Below are 19,636 nucleotides of genomic sequence, written 5' to 3'. Positions count from 1 at the left end.
GAGTTTATGCCCTGTCCCTTTGACAACAAAGGAGGTTTTTTGACAGCTTTCATAATATGCATGAAAGCAGAAGTTCAGAGCGACATCTATTGGAGTGTAATAGAATTATGCTTATGCACAAATATGTCCCATGCTGCATTGACATTAGTTTTTTACTTTTTCAGTAAATGTGGGACCTCTACTGTTTAAAAGCTAGGTTTAGGGCTTTTTTTTTTATAGAAGAGATCTAATATATTGCATAATTTTACACACACACACTATAATTTATATATATATATTTAATTTTTTTTTTTGTTTAATATGCTTAACTAAACCATGGGTGGTAAGCATGATTTACATAAATAGATTTGTTCTAATATGTGCAGAAATGTGGACAGGGTTTGCTGGGTTTCCTGATTCCACAACAGCGGGATTCTCATTGCTAACTCCCCTCTGATTGAATGTTTGGTGAGTACTGACCTGGAAATCAACCCCTAACTGTATAATGTAGACTGGAAGAAAAGATGATATGATATTGCCCATACCAGCCAATGCTATTTCAGCTGTGTTTTTATGATACTTCACAAATGACGAAAGCTGAGACCTGATTGGTTGCTCTGGATCAGCCTTTCCCAACTTTTTTTTTTTTAACATGGTGGAAGCCATAAAATAACTTTCAGGTCTTCAAGGACTCCTGCAAATAATTACTTTATCAACTCTGGTGTCAGTTGAGATATACTATATTGCCAAAAGTATTGGGACACCCCTCCAAATCATTGGATTCAGGAGTTCCAATCGCCTCCATGGCCACAGGTGTATAAAATCAAGCACCTAGGCGTGCAGACTGCTTCTCCAAACATTTGTGAAAGAATGGGTCGCTCTCAAGAGCTCTGTGAATTCAAGCCTAGTACGGTGATAGGTTGTCACCTATGCAATGAGTCCATCTGTGAAATTTCCTTGCTACTAAATATTCCATGGTCAACTGTTAGTGGTATTATAACAAAGTGAAAGCAACTGGGAACAGCAACCCATAAAGTGGTAGGTCACGTAAAATGACAGAGCAGGGTCAGCACATGCTGAAGCGCTCAGTGAGCAGAAGTCGCCAACTGTCTGCAGAGTCAATAGCGAAAGACCTCCAAACTTCTTGTGGCCTTCAGATTAGCGCAACAGTGTGTAGAGAGCTTTATGGAATGGGTTTCCATGGCCACGCAGCTGCATCCAAGCCTTGCATCACTAAGTGCAATACAAACTGTCGGATGCAGTGGAGATGTGTTCTGTGGAGTGACAAATCATGCTTCTGTCTGGCAATTTGATGGAGGTGTCCGGGTTTGGCGGTTTCCAGGAGAACGGTACTTTCCTGACTGCATTGTGCCAAGAGTAAAGTTGCTGTTATAGCTGCAAAGGGTGAGCCAACTCAATATTGAACCCTACGGACTAAGACTGGGATTCCATTAAAGTTCATGTCTGTGTAAAGGCAGGCGTCCCAATTCTTTTGGCAATATAGTGAATATCTGATGGGCAGAAATTTCACATTGCCCACGGAACCTGGTTGAGAAAGGCAGCTCTAGACATTACCTCCATTTTCCATCAGTGTTTGTACTATCAGCCAAGTATATTGCTTTCCCGATATTCATTTTGTCATTTGGAAAGGGCCGTTGTTTGCGATCATCAGTACAAGCAGCACCTGGAACCATGTGGTGTTCTGGGATGATACATTTGATATTTATTACTAATGTAACTGTGAAAAATGAATATACTGTATTAAGTATAGATTTGTGTGATATTCTATGTTTTTGCTTTCTATCACATCTGACAAAAACCGTTAATGGCCAATTTACTTTTAAAAATAGAAATTAAACTATAATGAGGATAGATAAAACAATCCTTGGCATTGCTCTGGTACTGTGTATTGTATATCTTTTGCTATTGTTACCCATCTTTATAGTTGATATGAGTTCTGCTAGTAGTGGTCAGTGTAGGACTTACAGGATGACCCCTATTTGTGTGCGAGTAGCATGGCTGTGGCATCCACCATGAATAATAATTCCCACACCTGATGGAAAACTGGACTATGACTCGTGCGTTATTCCAGAATCAGGATTGTAAAGTTAAAGAGATTGTAAACGATCACCTTATAAAACAACCCATTCAGTTTAACACAGAAGTAAAAGGCAAAATTAAACATTTGTGTATAGATATAAAAAAACTTTAAAAAGTTTTGTTTCGTGCGGGGGCTATAAATAGCGGACGGCGTCAGCGGCAAGGCCATCCCTTCGATAACGTGCTGTCGCACGAAACGCGTCAGAGAGGAGCCTTGCCGTGCTGACGTCACACTGCCGTGGCCACATGGTGGCCCGGTGGCCATCTTTATCTCACACATGTAAGCTGGATTTCCTTTGATGTTTCTACTTGGAATGCTTTGCCCATTATTAAATAAATTACTACACTATGTGATCCTTATCTGGTGGCCTGTTTTACTGAGCCATTTAAGGAGGAAGATTGACATCTAATAGTGCCGTGGCTGAATTGGATATTAAGGAGCAGTTCCTTCCTCACCCCCTGTGCTGGATTGGTCTGTTGAACGTGTGGCGTGTTTTCCCCTGCTGTATGAGTGTGCCAGTGGAGCCCCCTTCTGCCCTTGACCAGATCCATGATGACCACCAGGGTTTTGTTTGGAAATCATTACTACATGCGCATATGACTTGCGCTTCTGGTAAGAGCAAGCACATATTAATTGTTCACCACCTGAAGTCACGAGCACTGGAGTCATTCCTAATCCCAGTCACCAGGATCACTATTGGGTTTGAAGTTTGATAACGTTCAGATTCTCATCCAGTCACGAGTCTACTTGGTTATGGATTATTGAGGACTTTTGTGGCACTTTATGAACTTTATGTTTACATCTACCTTTTGGTGCAGTATTTGTGCTCACATTTTGTTCACTGTTCATATTCCCATCCAGTCACATAATTACTGCATTACAGATTGTTAAGCACTCTTAGCCACTTTATTTATGTTTACTATTCTATATTTATAGTGCAATATATATTTATAGTACAATATTTTCATAATTTCATTATTTTTGGACATAATTATTCATCCATTCACTGTATGTCTTGTTATTGGATTTTTATTAGTCCTACATATCTCTATAGAACTAAATTAGTCTGGTGAATGACAAAACAGTGTTTTGTAATGCCTCATATGGATTTTTATTTACAAAGGAGTCGTCAACAAATGTAAAACTCCTGATTTTAGATTTCTTTTTAGGAAAAAAAAACCTTAAATATTGATTTGTTTGCATAATGAAAATTTTTGTGAACGTGTATAAAGGATCCATTTATCACCTAAAATTGACTATTAACTAGGCCCTGCCAAACTATTTATCACATAAATGAAATGGTCCAGAGACCATTCTAGTTTTCCTTAGATGATCATAAAATTATGGCAGTCATGTCAAAGTAACATTCAGGCAAACCCAAAATGGATGATGAAAATTCATGATTGTTTTCCTATAATTGAGTTTCCTTCTACAGGTAGATGTATGACAGTCCTGGTTTTATAGGGTGAATACAGAAAATGTGGGTTTCTTACGTGAGGTCTTCAGAATGATTATATTCAAGTAGAAGTGAACAGCATGTTTAGTTTTTCTCATTTCCCAGCTAGACAATGCAGCAGAATGTAGATTCTGAGTATCATGCGAGCTGTGTTCATTGTAAGCTGTTTGCAGGATGAATGGACTTTGAGAGGTAAATCTTACTTTATTCTACACAATCCCTGTGAATCCCTCGAGACAGAGCCTGGAGATGGCATCTAATTGATTGTAATCCTCCGTATAACAACCCAGTTCATACATTCTTTCTGGCCTATGTTTAGACTCAAATTGGTAAGGCTCGGTTTTTCCGGTGCTCATAAAGATAAAGGAAAGGCATGTTTGCTTAGAAAATGACATAAATATTAACTATTAAAATTGAATATATTCATGCAGTACCAATGTATTTTCCTGACTGCAGGCAACCAATTTACATCAGCCTCTGCCCAAGTGGATCTCAGTCTTTTTTTCCTAATACTGACACGCAAGCATTAGCACACTTTCACAGGAGCCTGCAGCACCTACGCATACTTGGGGAGAATATAGAGAAGTGATTGCAAACTTACAAGGTGAAGAAAGTCCCAACCTTGGTCCCTGATTGCTCCAAAGGACTGCACATACAATCAGTATATGACAGAATACCATCAAAGACTTCAGACATACAAGAGGAGAGAACCAGAGACTACAGGATTGCAACCAGGGGGGTGGTTGGATACCGAAGACACACTGCAGGAGATAGTAAGAGACTGCGGACATGCTACATAGGATTGCTAGAGAGCACTTTCATTATAGCATCTTTACAAATTCTTCCACCTCTGACTGCTGGAGTCTGCAAAGGGCCACAGAGCAAGTACCAAAGGGCCACATAAGGCTCTCAGGCTGATGGTTGGTCACCAGGGATATAGCAAAATCCCATTCAGATAGTATCTTGGTGGGAGAGCAGAACTTGGTGCTGTTCTTTAAAGTGGAACTTCACCCAAAAGGGGACGTTCCACTTTTCCGCATCCCCCACCCCCCACCCTTCGTATCACTTTTGGATACAATTAATTTTTGGGGCGGGGAGCAGGTACATAGGCGATTGAAGCAGAAGTTCACCCCCCCTTTGCCGCAGCCTTCTTGAACATATCATAGGTCACCCAGAAGGCTGCAGGACCGTTCACAATGTGCGCCGATTTCAACGTTGGATGTCAGTGCGACTTCAGGCGCAACTCGCTCTTAGATTGTAAGCTCTCACGAGCAGGGCCCTCCGAATCTTCCTGTATTCATTTGTATTGTAATGTCTGCCCTAATGTTGTAAAGTGCTACGTAAACTGTTGGCGCTATATAAATTCTGTATAATAATAACTGGGAAGATATCTGTGCGACAGAATTGGAGTCGCTTCATTTTGACCACTTCCATTGTGGATAGTAGGGTGTGACTTGCGATTTGAATCTATTAAATAGCATGACAATTTGCACCGGTGTGAGCGGGGACTTACATGTGTTAATACACGGTCTTTAGAGAACATTGCACTTAGGATTTTTTTGTCGGCAAGATCTTGAATGTAAGCATCAGTAAATTCTCACGTCCTTCTGCAACTGGCTTTACAGTACTATGGAAAGAATACTTTCAGATGATGATAGCAGCAATAACAACACCGATCTCTAAAAGAAATATCTAATGACTATTGTTAATAATAGTTTTAACACTGCATAGTGCACTTAAAATGTCTATGACAAAAGGAGAATTGGGTCTGGTTTGATTAAGGTCCCAGTGTAGGCTGGTCATGGACTGCCAGCTACACAACCCAGTTCTGTGAACTTCAGCATTGCCCACCCTGAGCGAGAGAAGAGGAGCCTAAGTGAGGGAGGGAATGAGGGAGTATATGGAGAATCTGAAGCCCGGAATATGAGCAATCTGTTCTCTATAGTCATTCTAAATAAGTACATCCACAAAGAAAAGAGCATTTTATTACCGCCGTATAACTATATTAAAGTCTGAATGGCGGAATTGTTTTTGTCAGCACTTGTAATGAGTTCTATTTTATAAAACGTTTCGCTAGACAATGGGAAGACGTCGGTGAAAACATAGCGGTGCCACTCACCTATTGAAACCTCATTAGTATAATGACTTCTTGATGTTCCATCAATGTGCTTTATTTATAAAATATTGAGCTAATTAAATTGTCTATATTATAAAAGGAAAGGAGGGGAGGACGCTGAATTACAGGTGTTGCAAACAAAACCATTGATAATTGCACCAATAAATTTTATGTGCTGTGCTCTGTGCGCCAGAGATATGCAGTGTCAGCCATTAATGTTCACGCTGCGCCAAGTAATGTCATTAAAAATATATCGTACTGTTCTGTTTTTATTTATCTGTAGTTCTCTCCATCTTCCTGTTGCCATTTCATTGACTGATGTGTTTCTGCACTAAGCCTAGGATTGAAGAAAAGCCTGGCTTTGTTTTTTTGCATAAGATGAACATTAGATGGGTGACTCATCCCTGCCCAGGAATGTTATTAAACCCAATTGGTAAAAAGTGACTTCACATGCTACATGAATGTTTTCTTCTATTGCACGGTCTTTTTTACTCCCTTCCATTAAGCACCACGTCCTTATTTTATTTTCACTTCCTTTTCTGCGATGACTCCTATTATGATTTTTATTTATTACAGGTATTTTATAGCACTAACAATTTACACAGAACGTTGCCTATTGTATCAGTAGAATAGGTAAGGCAGTATTAAAGCAGTAGTAAACCGCAATCATTAAAAAAAAAACCTGCAAGGTAAAACGTATCTTAAAAATAAGCCCTCCAGTGGCGCACTGTCACTGCTGTAGAGGCTTCCATCTTCACCCGGTCTTCCTTCAGGGTTCGCGAGTTTCGGCCATCTGACTGGCTGAACCGCAATGATGTCACTCCCGTTAATGCACGCAGGAGTCTCGGGACACGGTACAGTGCTCTGAAGGAACAACACTGGAATGCTGTTTCTTCAGTGTGCATGCGCCAGCTGCAAAAAAACTTGGACTATCTCCTAAATTATTTATTTATTGCAGGTACTTATATAGCGCCATCAATTTGTGCAGCGCTTTACATATATATTGTACATTCACATCAGTCCCTAACCCTAAATGGTGCACGTTTAGGAGATATTCATTTTACCTACAGGTAAGCTTTATTATAAGCTTACCCGTTGGTAAAAATATACAAAGTGGGTTTACTACCACTTTAAATCCAAAACCAAACATTTTTATATATTGCTGCTTACCACAAACATTTTATATATTGCTGCTTACCACAAACATTTTATATATTGCAGCTTACCAATTTTTAGATGTGGTGAATGCATTCACAAACCTTTTTTTTTTTTTTTCCTTTATTTTCACCTGGTGATCTAGCCAGTAATTGTTTTTCTTGTTTTTCAACTTCCTTTAACAGACCAAACTTTATCAATGACAGGGATGAGACAGACCATTTTAAAACTGACAGGGGTGCTTACAACGGTCAGCTTTTATTTATGTAAAACCTTTATCCCCCCCCCAAAAAAAAAAACCTGTTGCTCTAACTGATTAAAAATGTTAGCTGGGATTTGGATTTAAAGTGAATGTTACCTTTAAATATTTTTTGTTTTCTGATGTACCTGGTTGATCCTGCCAGTCACCTTTCCTCCTTGTTCTTAACTGACCACACAAAGCACAGAAGTTGATCTGTGTTAGTATGGTCAGTGTTCACCCTTTGGCTAGCAATTCAAAGGTACAGGACACTGTGCCGACACCTAGCATGCCTTTATTGGGTAGTTTGTTCAGCCACCATGCCCCGCTGGCAAATCACAGCCTACCTATGGCTCACACCACCTCCCAATCACAGCCTACTTTATGAACATGCCCCCTGCTCAGGCACAGCCTGCGTCTTATCTTAGGCTGAACAGACTATAGAATACAGACACACTGTATGTCTGACCAGTGTCCTGTAACCCCAACCCCTACTATCAGGTAGAAGAGATGCATGGACACATGACAGAACTTTTTTTTTTAGCTTTTCTGAAACTAACAAAAGCAGTTATGGTGTCTGCATAGTTCTATCTGTATTAGAAAATGTCTATAACATTGCATGTTCACAGCTACTTTAAATTTGTTAGTCAAGTCCATCTAAATCTGCTTCTGTATCTAACACTTCCATCTCCCCCGATTGGTAATGCTGCTGTCTCACGGTGTCTTTGTTGCTCCTCCATCCAGAGTGGAGACGCCTTAAGACAGGACATGTGTTACTGGATGGATCACCAGGTACAAATAAAGGGGAAAAAAGCATCAAAAATTAATAGTCAGTTAAAGTGATTGTAAAGGTACATTTTTTATTTGTAAAAAATAATAACCATGTCATGCTTACCTCCGCTGTGCAATGGTTTTGCACAGAGCAGCCCCCGATCTGCCTCTTCTGGGATCCCCTGCCAACACTCCTGGCTCCTCAAGAGCAAGCAGCTTGCTTTTAAACCAGCACTCGTGCATACTCACTCCCAAGCCGGCTCTTTGTCTCTAATACAAACACAGAGTGTGGCTCAGTCCTGCCCCCAATCTCTCCTCAATGCCTGTGATTGACAGCAAAGGGAGCCAAAGTCTTCCGCTGCTGTGTCTGAGCCAATTAGGAGACAGAGAGCCGAGAGAGCCTCTGCTCTCGTGCACATCACTGGATCATGATCGGGCTCAGGTAAGTATAAGGGGGGCTGGGGGGGATCTGCACTCAGAAGGTTTTTTACCTTCATGCTTTGAATGCGTAAAGAAAAAAACCTTTCTGCCTTTACAACCACTTTAAGGATTGGTAAGCTACAACATATTGTATTACGTTTTTGTTTCTAGATTTAAGTTTTGTTTTCTGCAGTTGACACAACTAATGCTCAGATCTGTTGCTTTTCTTAAAATATTGAGTCATGCATTGTTAAGTATTGCCTGTGATCAGTCAGTTAGTCTCTTGGAGATACCATGAGCTTGTATAGGTACGCTGTAGGTAGCCGGTACGAACAGAGGGCAATTGTGGCGTCAGAGTTCTGTTCTGTTTGATACATTTCAAATACATCAAATTCAATAACTTGCTTATTAAAAATTTACTTGGCACATAGCAATTTTCTTCAGTAGTGGATAGAGTAGCAAAGTGCTAGAACCCCTGTCAATTTTTTTTTTTTCGCAGTTCCCAGTAAGAGGATTCACCCTCTCATTTTGTCCTGATTATTGTTACTAAGGAAGAAAGTGATGGTGATTTTTAGTGGCACAGGAGTGGTTATGTGAAGGACGATGGAACAGCCAATCCGAAATCAAATTTTATTGATCTGTGTTCTCTAAAGTGGTAAAAGTTGTTCTTTGGCTGCTTTCACACGGCTCCACTGCAAAAACACATTAAAAATGCATGAGGGCTTTTGCCACGTTTCTGGTGTGTTTTGCACTTGTGGAAAAAGGACATGACTTCAAAAACGTACTAAAAATGTTTTTGATGTGTTTCTGCCACGTTTTCCATTTATTTCAATGGGGAGGTGCATTTGTTGGGACGTTTTTTTTTTCTTCTCTTTTACAACACCAGGCATTCAAAATGCAGCATACAGGACTTTTTAAAAAACGCAACTGACTGCTGTGAAGAGCTCCATAGGGTTGCATTTTTCTTCTGCTTTTGGTAAGGCAAAAATGGAAGAAAAACTGATCAGTGTGAAAGCAGCCTTTGATCAGCTGTTCCATATGTTTCTATATTCAGTATGCTCATATTCCCTGCCAACTGAACAAGAGATGTCCATGCGATTATTTTGTGTAGATTGTAATTATCCTATTTATATCTGATTGTTTGGGGGTTGATCTACAAGTGTTGGTACTATTGACAGGGAGCATCCCTACCATACTGTCTGTTTCATTTATATATATTTATGAGTTATAACCATAACATCTATTCGTTGCTGCTTTTATACTGTATAATAAACATATGTGGATTGAAATTGTGGTCCTGAAGAAACAGACAGGATCCACAAAATGCACACCTCCATCGAGCAGCACCAGAGTTATTGGTTCGAATCCCAACCATGGTACTACCTGCTTAAAATGTTTGCATGTTCTCCCTGTGCCTGCGTGGGTTTCCTCCAGGTACTCCCATTTCTTCCCACACTGCAAAGACACACTGGTAGGTTAATTGGCTCCTGTCTAAATTGGCCCTAGTATGTATGAATGTGAGTTAGGGACCTTAGATTGTACGCCTCTTGAGGGCAGGGACTGATGTGAATGTACTATATGCGTAAAGCCCTGCATAAACTGGCTGCGCTGTATAATTATCTAAAATAAAATACGTAGACCTGTTCAGCATCTCTTACAATTAATCTTTCCCTTGGTCTACATGTACATTTAGTGATGCTAAGAAATATTATGGAGGATTAATAATTGAAAGTGTTTGTTTTTTTTTTTTTTTTTCAAATTTTATAAAACTCCTTGAACAAATACATTTATTTTTTGTATGTAATTTTTATTTTATTTTTGTAACTGGACTGCCACTTTAAATCTCAGAGTCCTATTTTTAGTGTTGGTTGCTTATTTTTGGGAGGCCAGCACTGTACTATACTTATTGTAGTCGTATTATTATACAGGATTTATATAGCAGCAACAGTTTGCGCAGTGCTTTAAAGTATAAAGTGGGACAGTACAATTACTACACAGTTCAATGCAGAAGGAATAGGAGGGCCTTGCTAGTAGAGCTTACAATCTAAAGGAAGGGGAGGTGATACAAAAGGTGATATCTGCGGGGGATGATCTGATGGAGATGATTCAAGTACATGTGGCGATGGGGTAGGCTTCCCTGAATAAGTGGGTTTTTCAAGATCGCCTAAAGGTGGACAAGATGGTGGCTGACTGGACAGGGTGGTGGCTGACCAATCATACTGGGATAAGGAGTTCCGGAGGATGGTAGAGGTTCTGGAGAAGTCCTGGGGGCCAGCATGGGAGGAGGTGACAAGGAAGTTAGAGAGCAACATGTCTTGGGAGGAGCGGAACGGACGATTTGGGCGATATCTGCAGATGAGGTTGGTCATGTAGCTAGGGGTTGTGTTGTGCATGGATTTGTACGTTATGGTTAGTTTTTTGAATTTTATATGTTAGGCTAGTGGAGGCTAGTGAGAGCAATTGGCAGAGAGGGGCAGTAGGTGCTGATCGGTTAGTAAGGTGTACAAGTCTAGTATCAGCATTCATAATAAAGTCATTTATTTAAGACAGGGTGCAGGTAGTTGGGAGGTACAGTCCGTTTTTTTATTTGTTTTTCTGTGCAGTAATCCTCTATAGCAGGGGTGGCCAACCTGCGGCTCTCCAGCTGCTGCAGGACTACAAGTTCCATCATGCCTCTGCAAGTCAGTAACTTCCCATCTTTGAAATGCCTCATGGGAAATGTAGTTCCACAACAGCTGGAGAGCCACAGGTTAGCCACCCCTGCTCTATAGGGTTTATACCCTTCATCCCCCATCACTGTGACCTGTGCTGTGCCTGTTCTTGGATCTTAAAAAGTGTTTTTTATTTGGAAGGATTCTTAAACTGTGTTGTATTTATATTTGTTCCTATACTTGCAGCCTTCCAGCGTTCTCATAGGTACATGAAATCCTTTTGTAGTTAACCCCTACCTCTCCGCCATTTAGTGTGCCTTAGCCCTCCGCATGCAGTGCCAGCTAATAGAGGTTTGATCCTTCTGACTTTTCCCCTACACAGCATAAGCCCACGTGTGCTTGAGAAAATCCCTGGAGGGATCAGTGATTCCGATTTGTCTTCCAAGTAAGCTCTCTTAGGAATGCAGACATCCTTGGTGAAATACTGCGGAGGGAGACTTAAAATGGTTATCGTTGCACAGAGTTTTCATAGGAATGCTCTGTGTTTTCTTGAGATGAAGAATCTATTTACCTGTATTTTTACACATAAAGATATAAAAACTGGAGCTTTACTCTTTTTTTAGAGGAGAATCAAATATAGGAAGATGGGGCCTTTATACATTTATTTGTATTTTTGTTTTTCTTAACAGATTTTGATACCAGAGTTCATTCAAGATTATAAGCAGTCATTTCCTTTGATTCTGGTTTTCAACCTAAACTCCGGCCAAACCATGACATGCACAATTGAAATACATATACGTGCGCTTTCTTGCTTGCCAAATATTTGTATTGTTTGACCAGATTTGTGGATCGGTTACCCTAACATAGGCCAGATCAGTAACCACACTTCCAGCTAAGTAAAGCACTAGCCTGCTAATTGGATGGTGAAGGAACATTTTTTTAGTCAAATGAGGCCTTCAGTCTCCTTCCTCCTCTTGTCAATAAGCTTCTATTGCCAGACTGACAGCACTGTAATGCTGTTGGGCCCGTTGGCTCAGAGAGATGCTTTATCATCTCCCAGGCCTCTATACAGGCGATTCCATGAAGCTGATATACGAAAAAAAATGTAGGTACTTACATCAATCAGCCACCCGCCTAATATTGAGTAGGTCCTCCTTTTGCCACCAAAACAGCCCTGACCCATTGTGGCATGGACTCCAAGGTAACGTCCACATGAATGGCAGGACCCAAGGTTTCCTAGCAGACCGTTGCCCAAAACATCATACTTTCTCAACCGACTTGCCTTCCCTTTCTGCATCCTGGTAGCTCTCTCCCAGATAAGTGACACCCACTCACTCAGCCATCCACATGATTTAATAGAAAACCTAATTCACCAGACTAGGCCACCTTCTTCCATTGCTCTATTCCAGTTCTGATCCTCATGTACCTATTGTAGGCACCTTTGCCCATAGACACAGGTCAGCATGGACTCCCTGACCAGTCTGCAGCTACACAGCCCCATATTCAACAAACCCAAATGCACTGTGTGTTCTGACACTTTTCTGTTGGAACCAGCATTGACGCTTTCATCATTTTGAGCTTCAGTAGCTCTTCTATTGGATCAGACTACACTGGCCAGCCTTTGCTTCCTATGTGCCTCAATGAGCCTTGTTCGCCCATGACCCTGTTACTGGTTCATCTCTTTTCCTTTGCTGGACCATTGTTGGTAGGTCCTGACCACTTCAAAACTGCAGCTCTTGAGGGAAGTTCCTTGTTCTGGAGTTACCCTGACCCAGTCGTCTAGCCATTACAGTTTGGCCCTTCTCAAAGCCCTGAAAACCTTACACTTGCCCATTTTTTCCTACTTTCAATACATTAACTTCAGGGACAAATTGTTCACTTGCTGTCTAATCAATCTTACCCACCTTTCAGATGCCATTGTAAAGGGATAATCAATGGTATTCTCTTTACCTGTTAGTGATCATAATGTTATTGCTAATCGATGTGTACCATCCGTATTTAAATTTATATTTAATGTATTTTAATAAATCCATACCGAGATTACTTGGTGATTTTAGATCTGCATAAAGTTCAGCTTTAACAACCAGATTCCTACAAATGGAAAAAAGACAAAAGGAAGAAAAGTTTTGTTTACTGAAAACAGTTGAAATCTCCACTTCCTCCAATTTTGTGACATTGTTTTAGTTTAGAGGACTGTCAGGAAATGTCACTAACACTTCTGTAACTTTCCCATTCATAATATCGGACGTGACAGCAGGACATGTGGCTGGAAAGTGATGACATTTTCAAGATCATGCATCTTGCTCTATTATTTTTTTTTTATTTTTTTTTTTAACAAAGTAGGCAAAAGGACAGACAGTCTGCTTTTTTTTTTTTTTCTTTTAAATAAAAATGCTGGGCAGAAAAAGGACCTTTGATGCCCATGACAACCAATCAGATTGTTTTCAAAATGACAAAGAAAAGCTGTCAACTCCAGTTTTGATGGATTGTTATGTAAAGTGTTCAGTGACCACATCAAATATAACATTTTGGGATTTGTATACTCTTTTGGCACTTTGGATATTTAAAGCTAAAATCAATATAAAAACATCAGTTAATGATTTTTGATGAATTGGGAAGTGCATTAGGGGAATTCTAAAAGCAATTATTGTGAGTTCCATTTTCTTGGTATCAGAAAAATTGTTGCCTCCCCCATGTGTCAATGGACCTTCCTCCCTTGCTTCATCTCCCCAATGACTTGTAGTTCTATACAAGGAAAACCACACGGGAATTTATCAAAACTTGGAGCAGACAGAGTCTGGAGCAGCTGTGCATGGCAGTCAATTGGCTCGTTTTTTTTTTTTTTCAAGCCTTAAAAAAAATGTAAACCTAACATTTCATTATCCTGTTCTGTGCCTGCTGCACCATGTACTTTTATGAAAGAGTATCCTGTTCCCTTTGTTTTGCTTCCTTTGGGTGAAATCCCTTGTGTTCCTGCTAGTTCCTCTGCTTTCCTATTAAAAACTGACCACACTAGGCAGGAGAGCACAGCGTGGTCAGTTCTCTAGCTTTGCTGGGAACTTGGTCAGCCTGCTCTCCTCCAATGATCAGACTTCTTCTGGCACACTACCCCCCCCCCCCACACACACACACAGACACCTATTCACTAGGAAGGCCAGTTGCCAGTTGCTGCTGTTTCTCCACCCTCACCTCTCTATGCAGTTGAGAACATAGGATATGTTATTACTTTATAAAGATGGGAAAAAAGGTCTTTATAATGTTTTCTACACACAAATGTTTTACCTTTTCATTCTATTTTAAACTGAATGGGTTGTGAGGGTTTACATATACTTTGAGTTAACAAGCTGAAGATAGAAGCTGGCAGGCTGCCATAAACAGCTGCTCCAGTTCTGATAAATTCTACCCAGAGTATTGCATCATAGTTGGACTGCACTCCCATTACAACAATGCAAGGTAGAAGGATGCATGGGTTTAAAGTGCTGACATTTTTTTGAGAATGGCTTTGGCCTATTGCTTTCTGAATCCCCAAACAATTAAAGATGGGCAATGCTAACACCTTTTCTAAAATTCATATACAGCATTCTTGTTCTGGATCTGAGACACCAAAGTATTGAAGACAGACTCTCCTTGTTCTACAACAATAGCACGCGTTGCCTGTTAATTAGTGCAGAATACTTTAAATATTTAAAAACTTAGAAATGCCAATCAGGAAACACAAACATTTGCCTCTAAAAATTATCTTAGAAGGTTAGAGATTCGCTTCAGTTATTTATTTAATGAATTTATATAGTGTAGAACCATTCACATCACTGCTTCCTCTGAAGGAGCTTCCAGCGTAATGTCCCTACCATGGTCGGTCATCCGCACAAATGCATACGTTTGGGTGGAAGCTAATTAATCTAGTCTAGATGTTTCTGTCATTCATTTTCTTAGTGCGCCAGAGTATATAGATGAAGATGTTGCTGCCTGCATTTTAGACTGAATTGTTTTTGTAAACTAACCCCAAGTGACAGGTCTGTAGATAAACCAGGCTAATGGCAGCGTTTTGCTTTCTTACAGAGTGCTGCGGCTGCGCCCAGTCCCGTACTAGGAAATATGCCCCCGGGGGATGGAATGCCAGTGGGCCCGGTTCCTCCTGGATTCTTTCAGGTATGCACAGACTAAACATCAACACATACAGAATGTGAACTGAAAACATCATGTCCCTTATCAGCCGTTTGCTGTGCTTTGTATTGTTACATTTCTGTACATTATATATATTTTTGGTATATTATTTCATCTGTTTTAGAATTTCTCTATGGCACCCAGCTTGACATCTGATCCATTCAGTCTAAATTTCAGAAGGGCAGCATGTTTCTAACTCATGATCGAAACAAACCATAATAATGGCATAAAATTAGGTCAAACATTTCAAAAGAGATTATATTCCGACAATAGCTAATGTAATGCTACAGCTTTGGATGTATGTACATCCGTAGGTGTTCTGACCTGCATGGAGCTAGCTAATCAGGACGTATGTAAGTCACTGTTAGTTATGGCCTTTACATTTAATGAATGATTTGCTTAAGATGTATGCCAGGGGCTGCTGCTGTAGATGCCCATCAATGATTGTGCAAAAACTGTATTAAAGTGGTTGAACACCTCTCATATGAAAAACGTACAAAGTATATCCTTCAATAGTGTGTACTTGTGTTGATCCAAAGCACCTAGTGTGATTTCTGTATGCTCTTGTCATTCCTCTGCTTTTCTGCTTGAGTCACTTTTGACAGTCTGTCAGGGGTCTCCAAACTTCGTAATCAAGGGGCCAGTCCTTCAGACTTTAGGAGGGCTGGACTGTGGGAGTAGAAAATGTCCCAGCATCAGTGGGAGTCCACAATGTCTCAGAGTTGATGGTCAGTGGGATTTAAAAAATTAGACAGCGCAAGTGGTCAGTAGAAGGAGTAATAGTGCCCCATTGTTGGTGTCAGTGTAAGGAATAGTGCTTCATCATTGGTGTCAGTGGGAAGGATGGTGCCCAATTGTTGGTGTCAGTGGAAAGGATGGTGCCCAATTGTTGGTGTCAGTGGGAGGAATAGTGCCCCATCATTGGTGTCAGTGGGAGGAATAAGGCCAGATAAAGGCAAGCAAAGGGCCACATCTGGCCTTTGGGCTGCAGTTTGCAGATCACTGTTCTATGTGGGCACCAGTCGATCTTGAGAGACAGACCCCCCCCCCTCCCCAGCACACAGCAGGTGATTATGCATGTTTCCCTTTAAGACTGTGCAGAAAGTGGTGTGTTCATTCCTTCCACTAAGATTTCAGATTACACTCAGCTCCCTGCTCTATACTGTGCAGTGTGTGATCTCAGATCCCTGCTCCCTGCCTTCTGGTGCTCAGAGATGCTGTGGAAAATGTGTGTTTTAGGATTCTGTAGAGGAGAGAGGGCTGCAGATAAACAGATACAACTTATGTGGGAGGATTTATTTCAACTCTGTGTATCACCTGAGGCTAGTTACTTCATTGGGTATATATGTAAGGGTTTACAACTACTTTTAAATGGCAGTTCTTTGTGCAGATAAGGACAGTGTTAAGTCAAAGGCACCAGTGATATCAGCATGTACGTATTGGAAAGACCTGAATAGTGTGTACACTGAGGTTTACTAAACATTGAGCTGCACTGTGTGTATTTATCAAAGCGTAATGCTTGCAGTGATTGACCTGTTTTATGGCCACCCTAAAATCATCTTTGCTCTAGAGGAGGATCTGCTAATCTGAACTCCTGATCTGTCCCTTGAACAGTGATCACGTGACTAAATGCCTAGAATTGTGGTCATGTGAGCAGCAATGGAGCTCACCTGGACAAGCATTTTCTTAGGAAAGGCATTTCAGGACTTTCATCCACTGTGTACTCGCCTGTTCTTCAAGCAGATCTTTTGAAAGATGTTGATGTTAAAATAAACCGCTAAAAGTGTGCCCTGGCCAAATTATCTCGTAGAGGACATGTGTTTCTGTACATGCAAGAGATGTCAACATGTACACTTCTAAGAACATGTGTTTCTATTTATTTAAGAGGAGCAATTGTGAGGGCCGGTTCACACCAGATGCAGCCCAGTGTGTTTTTTTTCTGCATTAAAGTAGCTTATATGGGTTCCAATGGCATAGAGCCATGGAAGACATGCTGCATTTTTTCTGCAATGGACAGCACTGGAACGCAGCAAAATCGCACTGGAATGCAAACAGCCTAGGGAGTCCTCCCTATCCATGCCAGGCCCTTCGGGGCTGGTATGGATCTTTGAAGAGGACCCCGTGCCAAAAAAACAAAAATAGATGGCACGGTGTCATATTGAACCACCCTCCTCCTCCCTCCCCAAAATCCATACCTGACCCTTATCAGTGCATGCAAGCCAGGAAAGAGAGTGAACGAGTGAGTGCCCTCCTACCGAATGATACTAGGCCAAATGTCTTCAACATGGGGGGGGGGGGAAATCTTGCAGGAATGACTCATCATTGTTAAGACAATGTCAGGTGCTGGCTTCTTAAAATGGAACTGCACTGCATCTGAGCACCAGAAACCAAAAATGCTATTTAATTTATTGTTAATATTCAAAGCAATCTTACCCATCCATTCATGCCTCCATGCTTTATTTTTCTGAGAAATCATTTTGAAAACACCCCCTGGCATTTCTGGCAGTGGCCATCTTGAGTAACGGCGGGTGATTCATATAGCACAAACTTCCTGGAATCCATCTGCACGTAGCTCAGGCATTGACTGAGCTGAGAACCCTTTCTCCCCTTCTGAAGTCTGCTGGGATGTATGACATCATTTGCCTAGGCATGGAAACCAGAAAGTAACTGAAGAAATGCAAACAAAAAAGTTTAAAACAAGTAAATAGTATATACTTTCCTATCCATTTACTAATGCTAGCAGCATAATGATTGAAAATAGTCCATGTTAATTGAGCGGGTGAAGTTCCCCTTTAACAACCACTGACTCATCTCTACTTCTGATAGCAGGGATGACTCACTGGTTGTTAGGAAGCTGATGGGGGCAGGGCTTCTAACAACCAAACACTTGAAAACTTCATTAAAAAAAAAAGAGGGGGGGGAGAAAAGAACCAATCAAAAACGCATGGATCCGGAGTGTGTTTTTGTGGTGTGAATTGGCCCTATAGACCACACAAATATGGAGGGGGGGGGGGAATACACCACATCTGGGGCTGACCACAAAACAATGGTTGTATGACTGTAGCTACTGTTATTGATTACTGAAATTTGATGGTTTATAGGGAGAGTATTATTCAGCTCCTATGCCTGTGCCATAAATCTGCAATTTATATACGTAGTTGTCTGTACAATCCTACTTTAAAATATGGCATCTTCATATACTCACATTTTGTGTAGTGAGTGCATCAAGGTTCTCCCAGCATAAGCAGAGAAAATATGCAAAGGTTGGTTTGAAGGAAAATGAGTATTGCATACAGGGATTGTTGTCCACCACACAAAGACAAAAAAGGAAGGATTTGTAAAATACTTTGTATTTGGATTTTAATGATCTGAGATTACCCTTAGACATAAAATTTGATTCTGATGAAACAAGAAATCCTTGATATGAAAGAGCTTTTAGACAAACATTGCCAAAAAAAAATCAATCTGTGTAGCTTGGGATTTTGTGGGTTTCTTTTTTGTTTGTTTGTTTTTTTTAACAAAAAAAGGATCTATCATACGAATTTGCATGTAGGTTTCATAGCAGATCAGTCATGCAGGAGAGAGAAGAAATAGGCTGCAGAGTTTCAACAACACAGAAGAGAGACAAGGGGGAGAGGCTGCAGAGACACAGGGATTGATTTGCTAAAGGCAAATAAATTGTTCACTTTGCAAGTGCAGTTGCTATCTGCAATGGAATTATCCCCAGAACCTAGTGAATAAGGTGAAGCTCTGCTGACTTCTATGATCCAATTACGTGCAAGCAAAAATGCTGGTTTGTTTTTTTCTTTAATTTCCTTGCATGTGATTGGGTATTCTTCACCATATTCACAAAGCTTCCGGGAAAATTCCCTTGCAGAGTGCAAATTTACTTGCAAAGTGAAAAGTGTATTTGCTTTTAGTGAATCAACCAGACAGTTACATAGGATAGAGAAGGGGGCGACAGTCTAGAGAGACACAGCCACACAGGTTAGGGTAGGGAGTAAGAAGCTGCAGAGACACAGCCATACAAGAGAGAGGAGGAGGTGAGAGACTGCAGGGACAGTGACACAGAAGAGAGAAGGTGGTGAGAAGCTGCAGCGACACACAGGAGAGATGTAGGGGTGAGAAGCTGCATGAACAGCAACACCTAGGAGAAAGGGGGTGGTGAGAGACTGCAGGGACAGTGGCACAGGAGAGAGGAGGTGGTGAGAGGCTCCTGGGATGACACATGGGAGAGAGAAGGTGGTGAGAGGCTGCAGGGACAGCGACACAGGAGAGAAGAGGTGGTGAGAAGCTGCAAGGGCAGTGACACAGGAGAGAGGAGGGGGTGAGAGGCTGCAGGGACAGTGACACAGGATAGAGGAGGAGGTGAGAGGCTGCAGGGACAGTGACACAGGAGAGAGGAGGAGGCAAGAGGCTGCATGGACAGTGACACACAGGAGAAAGGTGGTGGTGAGATGCTGCAGGAACAGCAACACCTGGGAGAGAGGGGGTGGTGAAAGACTGCAGGGACAGTGACATAGGAGAGAGGAGGTGGTGAGAGGCTCCTGGGATGACGACACATGGGAGAGAGGGGTTGGTGAAA

General features: G+C 41.2%; 1 protein-coding gene across 3 annotated transcripts in view; it reads left to right on the top strand.

Moving 5' to 3' along the window:
• The window catches only part of SSBP2 (single stranded DNA binding protein 2), a 274,434-nt gene that overhangs the window by 199,179 nt on the left and 55,619 nt on the right, over positions 1 to 19,636 (top strand). For all 3 annotated transcript variants that reach the window (XM_089693232.1, XM_089693231.1, XM_089693230.1), the window contains exon 5: positions 14,947 to 15,036. In XM_089693232.1, the coding sequence (XP_089549358.1) occupies positions 14,947 to 15,036 (90 nt within the window). The remainder of the gene's footprint in view (positions 1 to 14,946; positions 15,037 to 19,636) is intronic.

This window comes from Staurois parvus, unplaced genomic scaffold, assembly GCF_062004578.1.
Source record: "Staurois parvus isolate SC_StPar_1 unplaced genomic scaffold, SC_StPar_1.0 ptg000618l, whole genome shotgun sequence".
Classification (NCBI taxonomy): Eukaryota; Metazoa; Chordata; class Amphibia; order Anura; family Ranidae; genus Staurois; species Staurois parvus.
The sequence above is the reverse complement of the archived record's forward strand: the minus strand, read 5'-3'. Positions and strand labels throughout refer to the sequence as shown.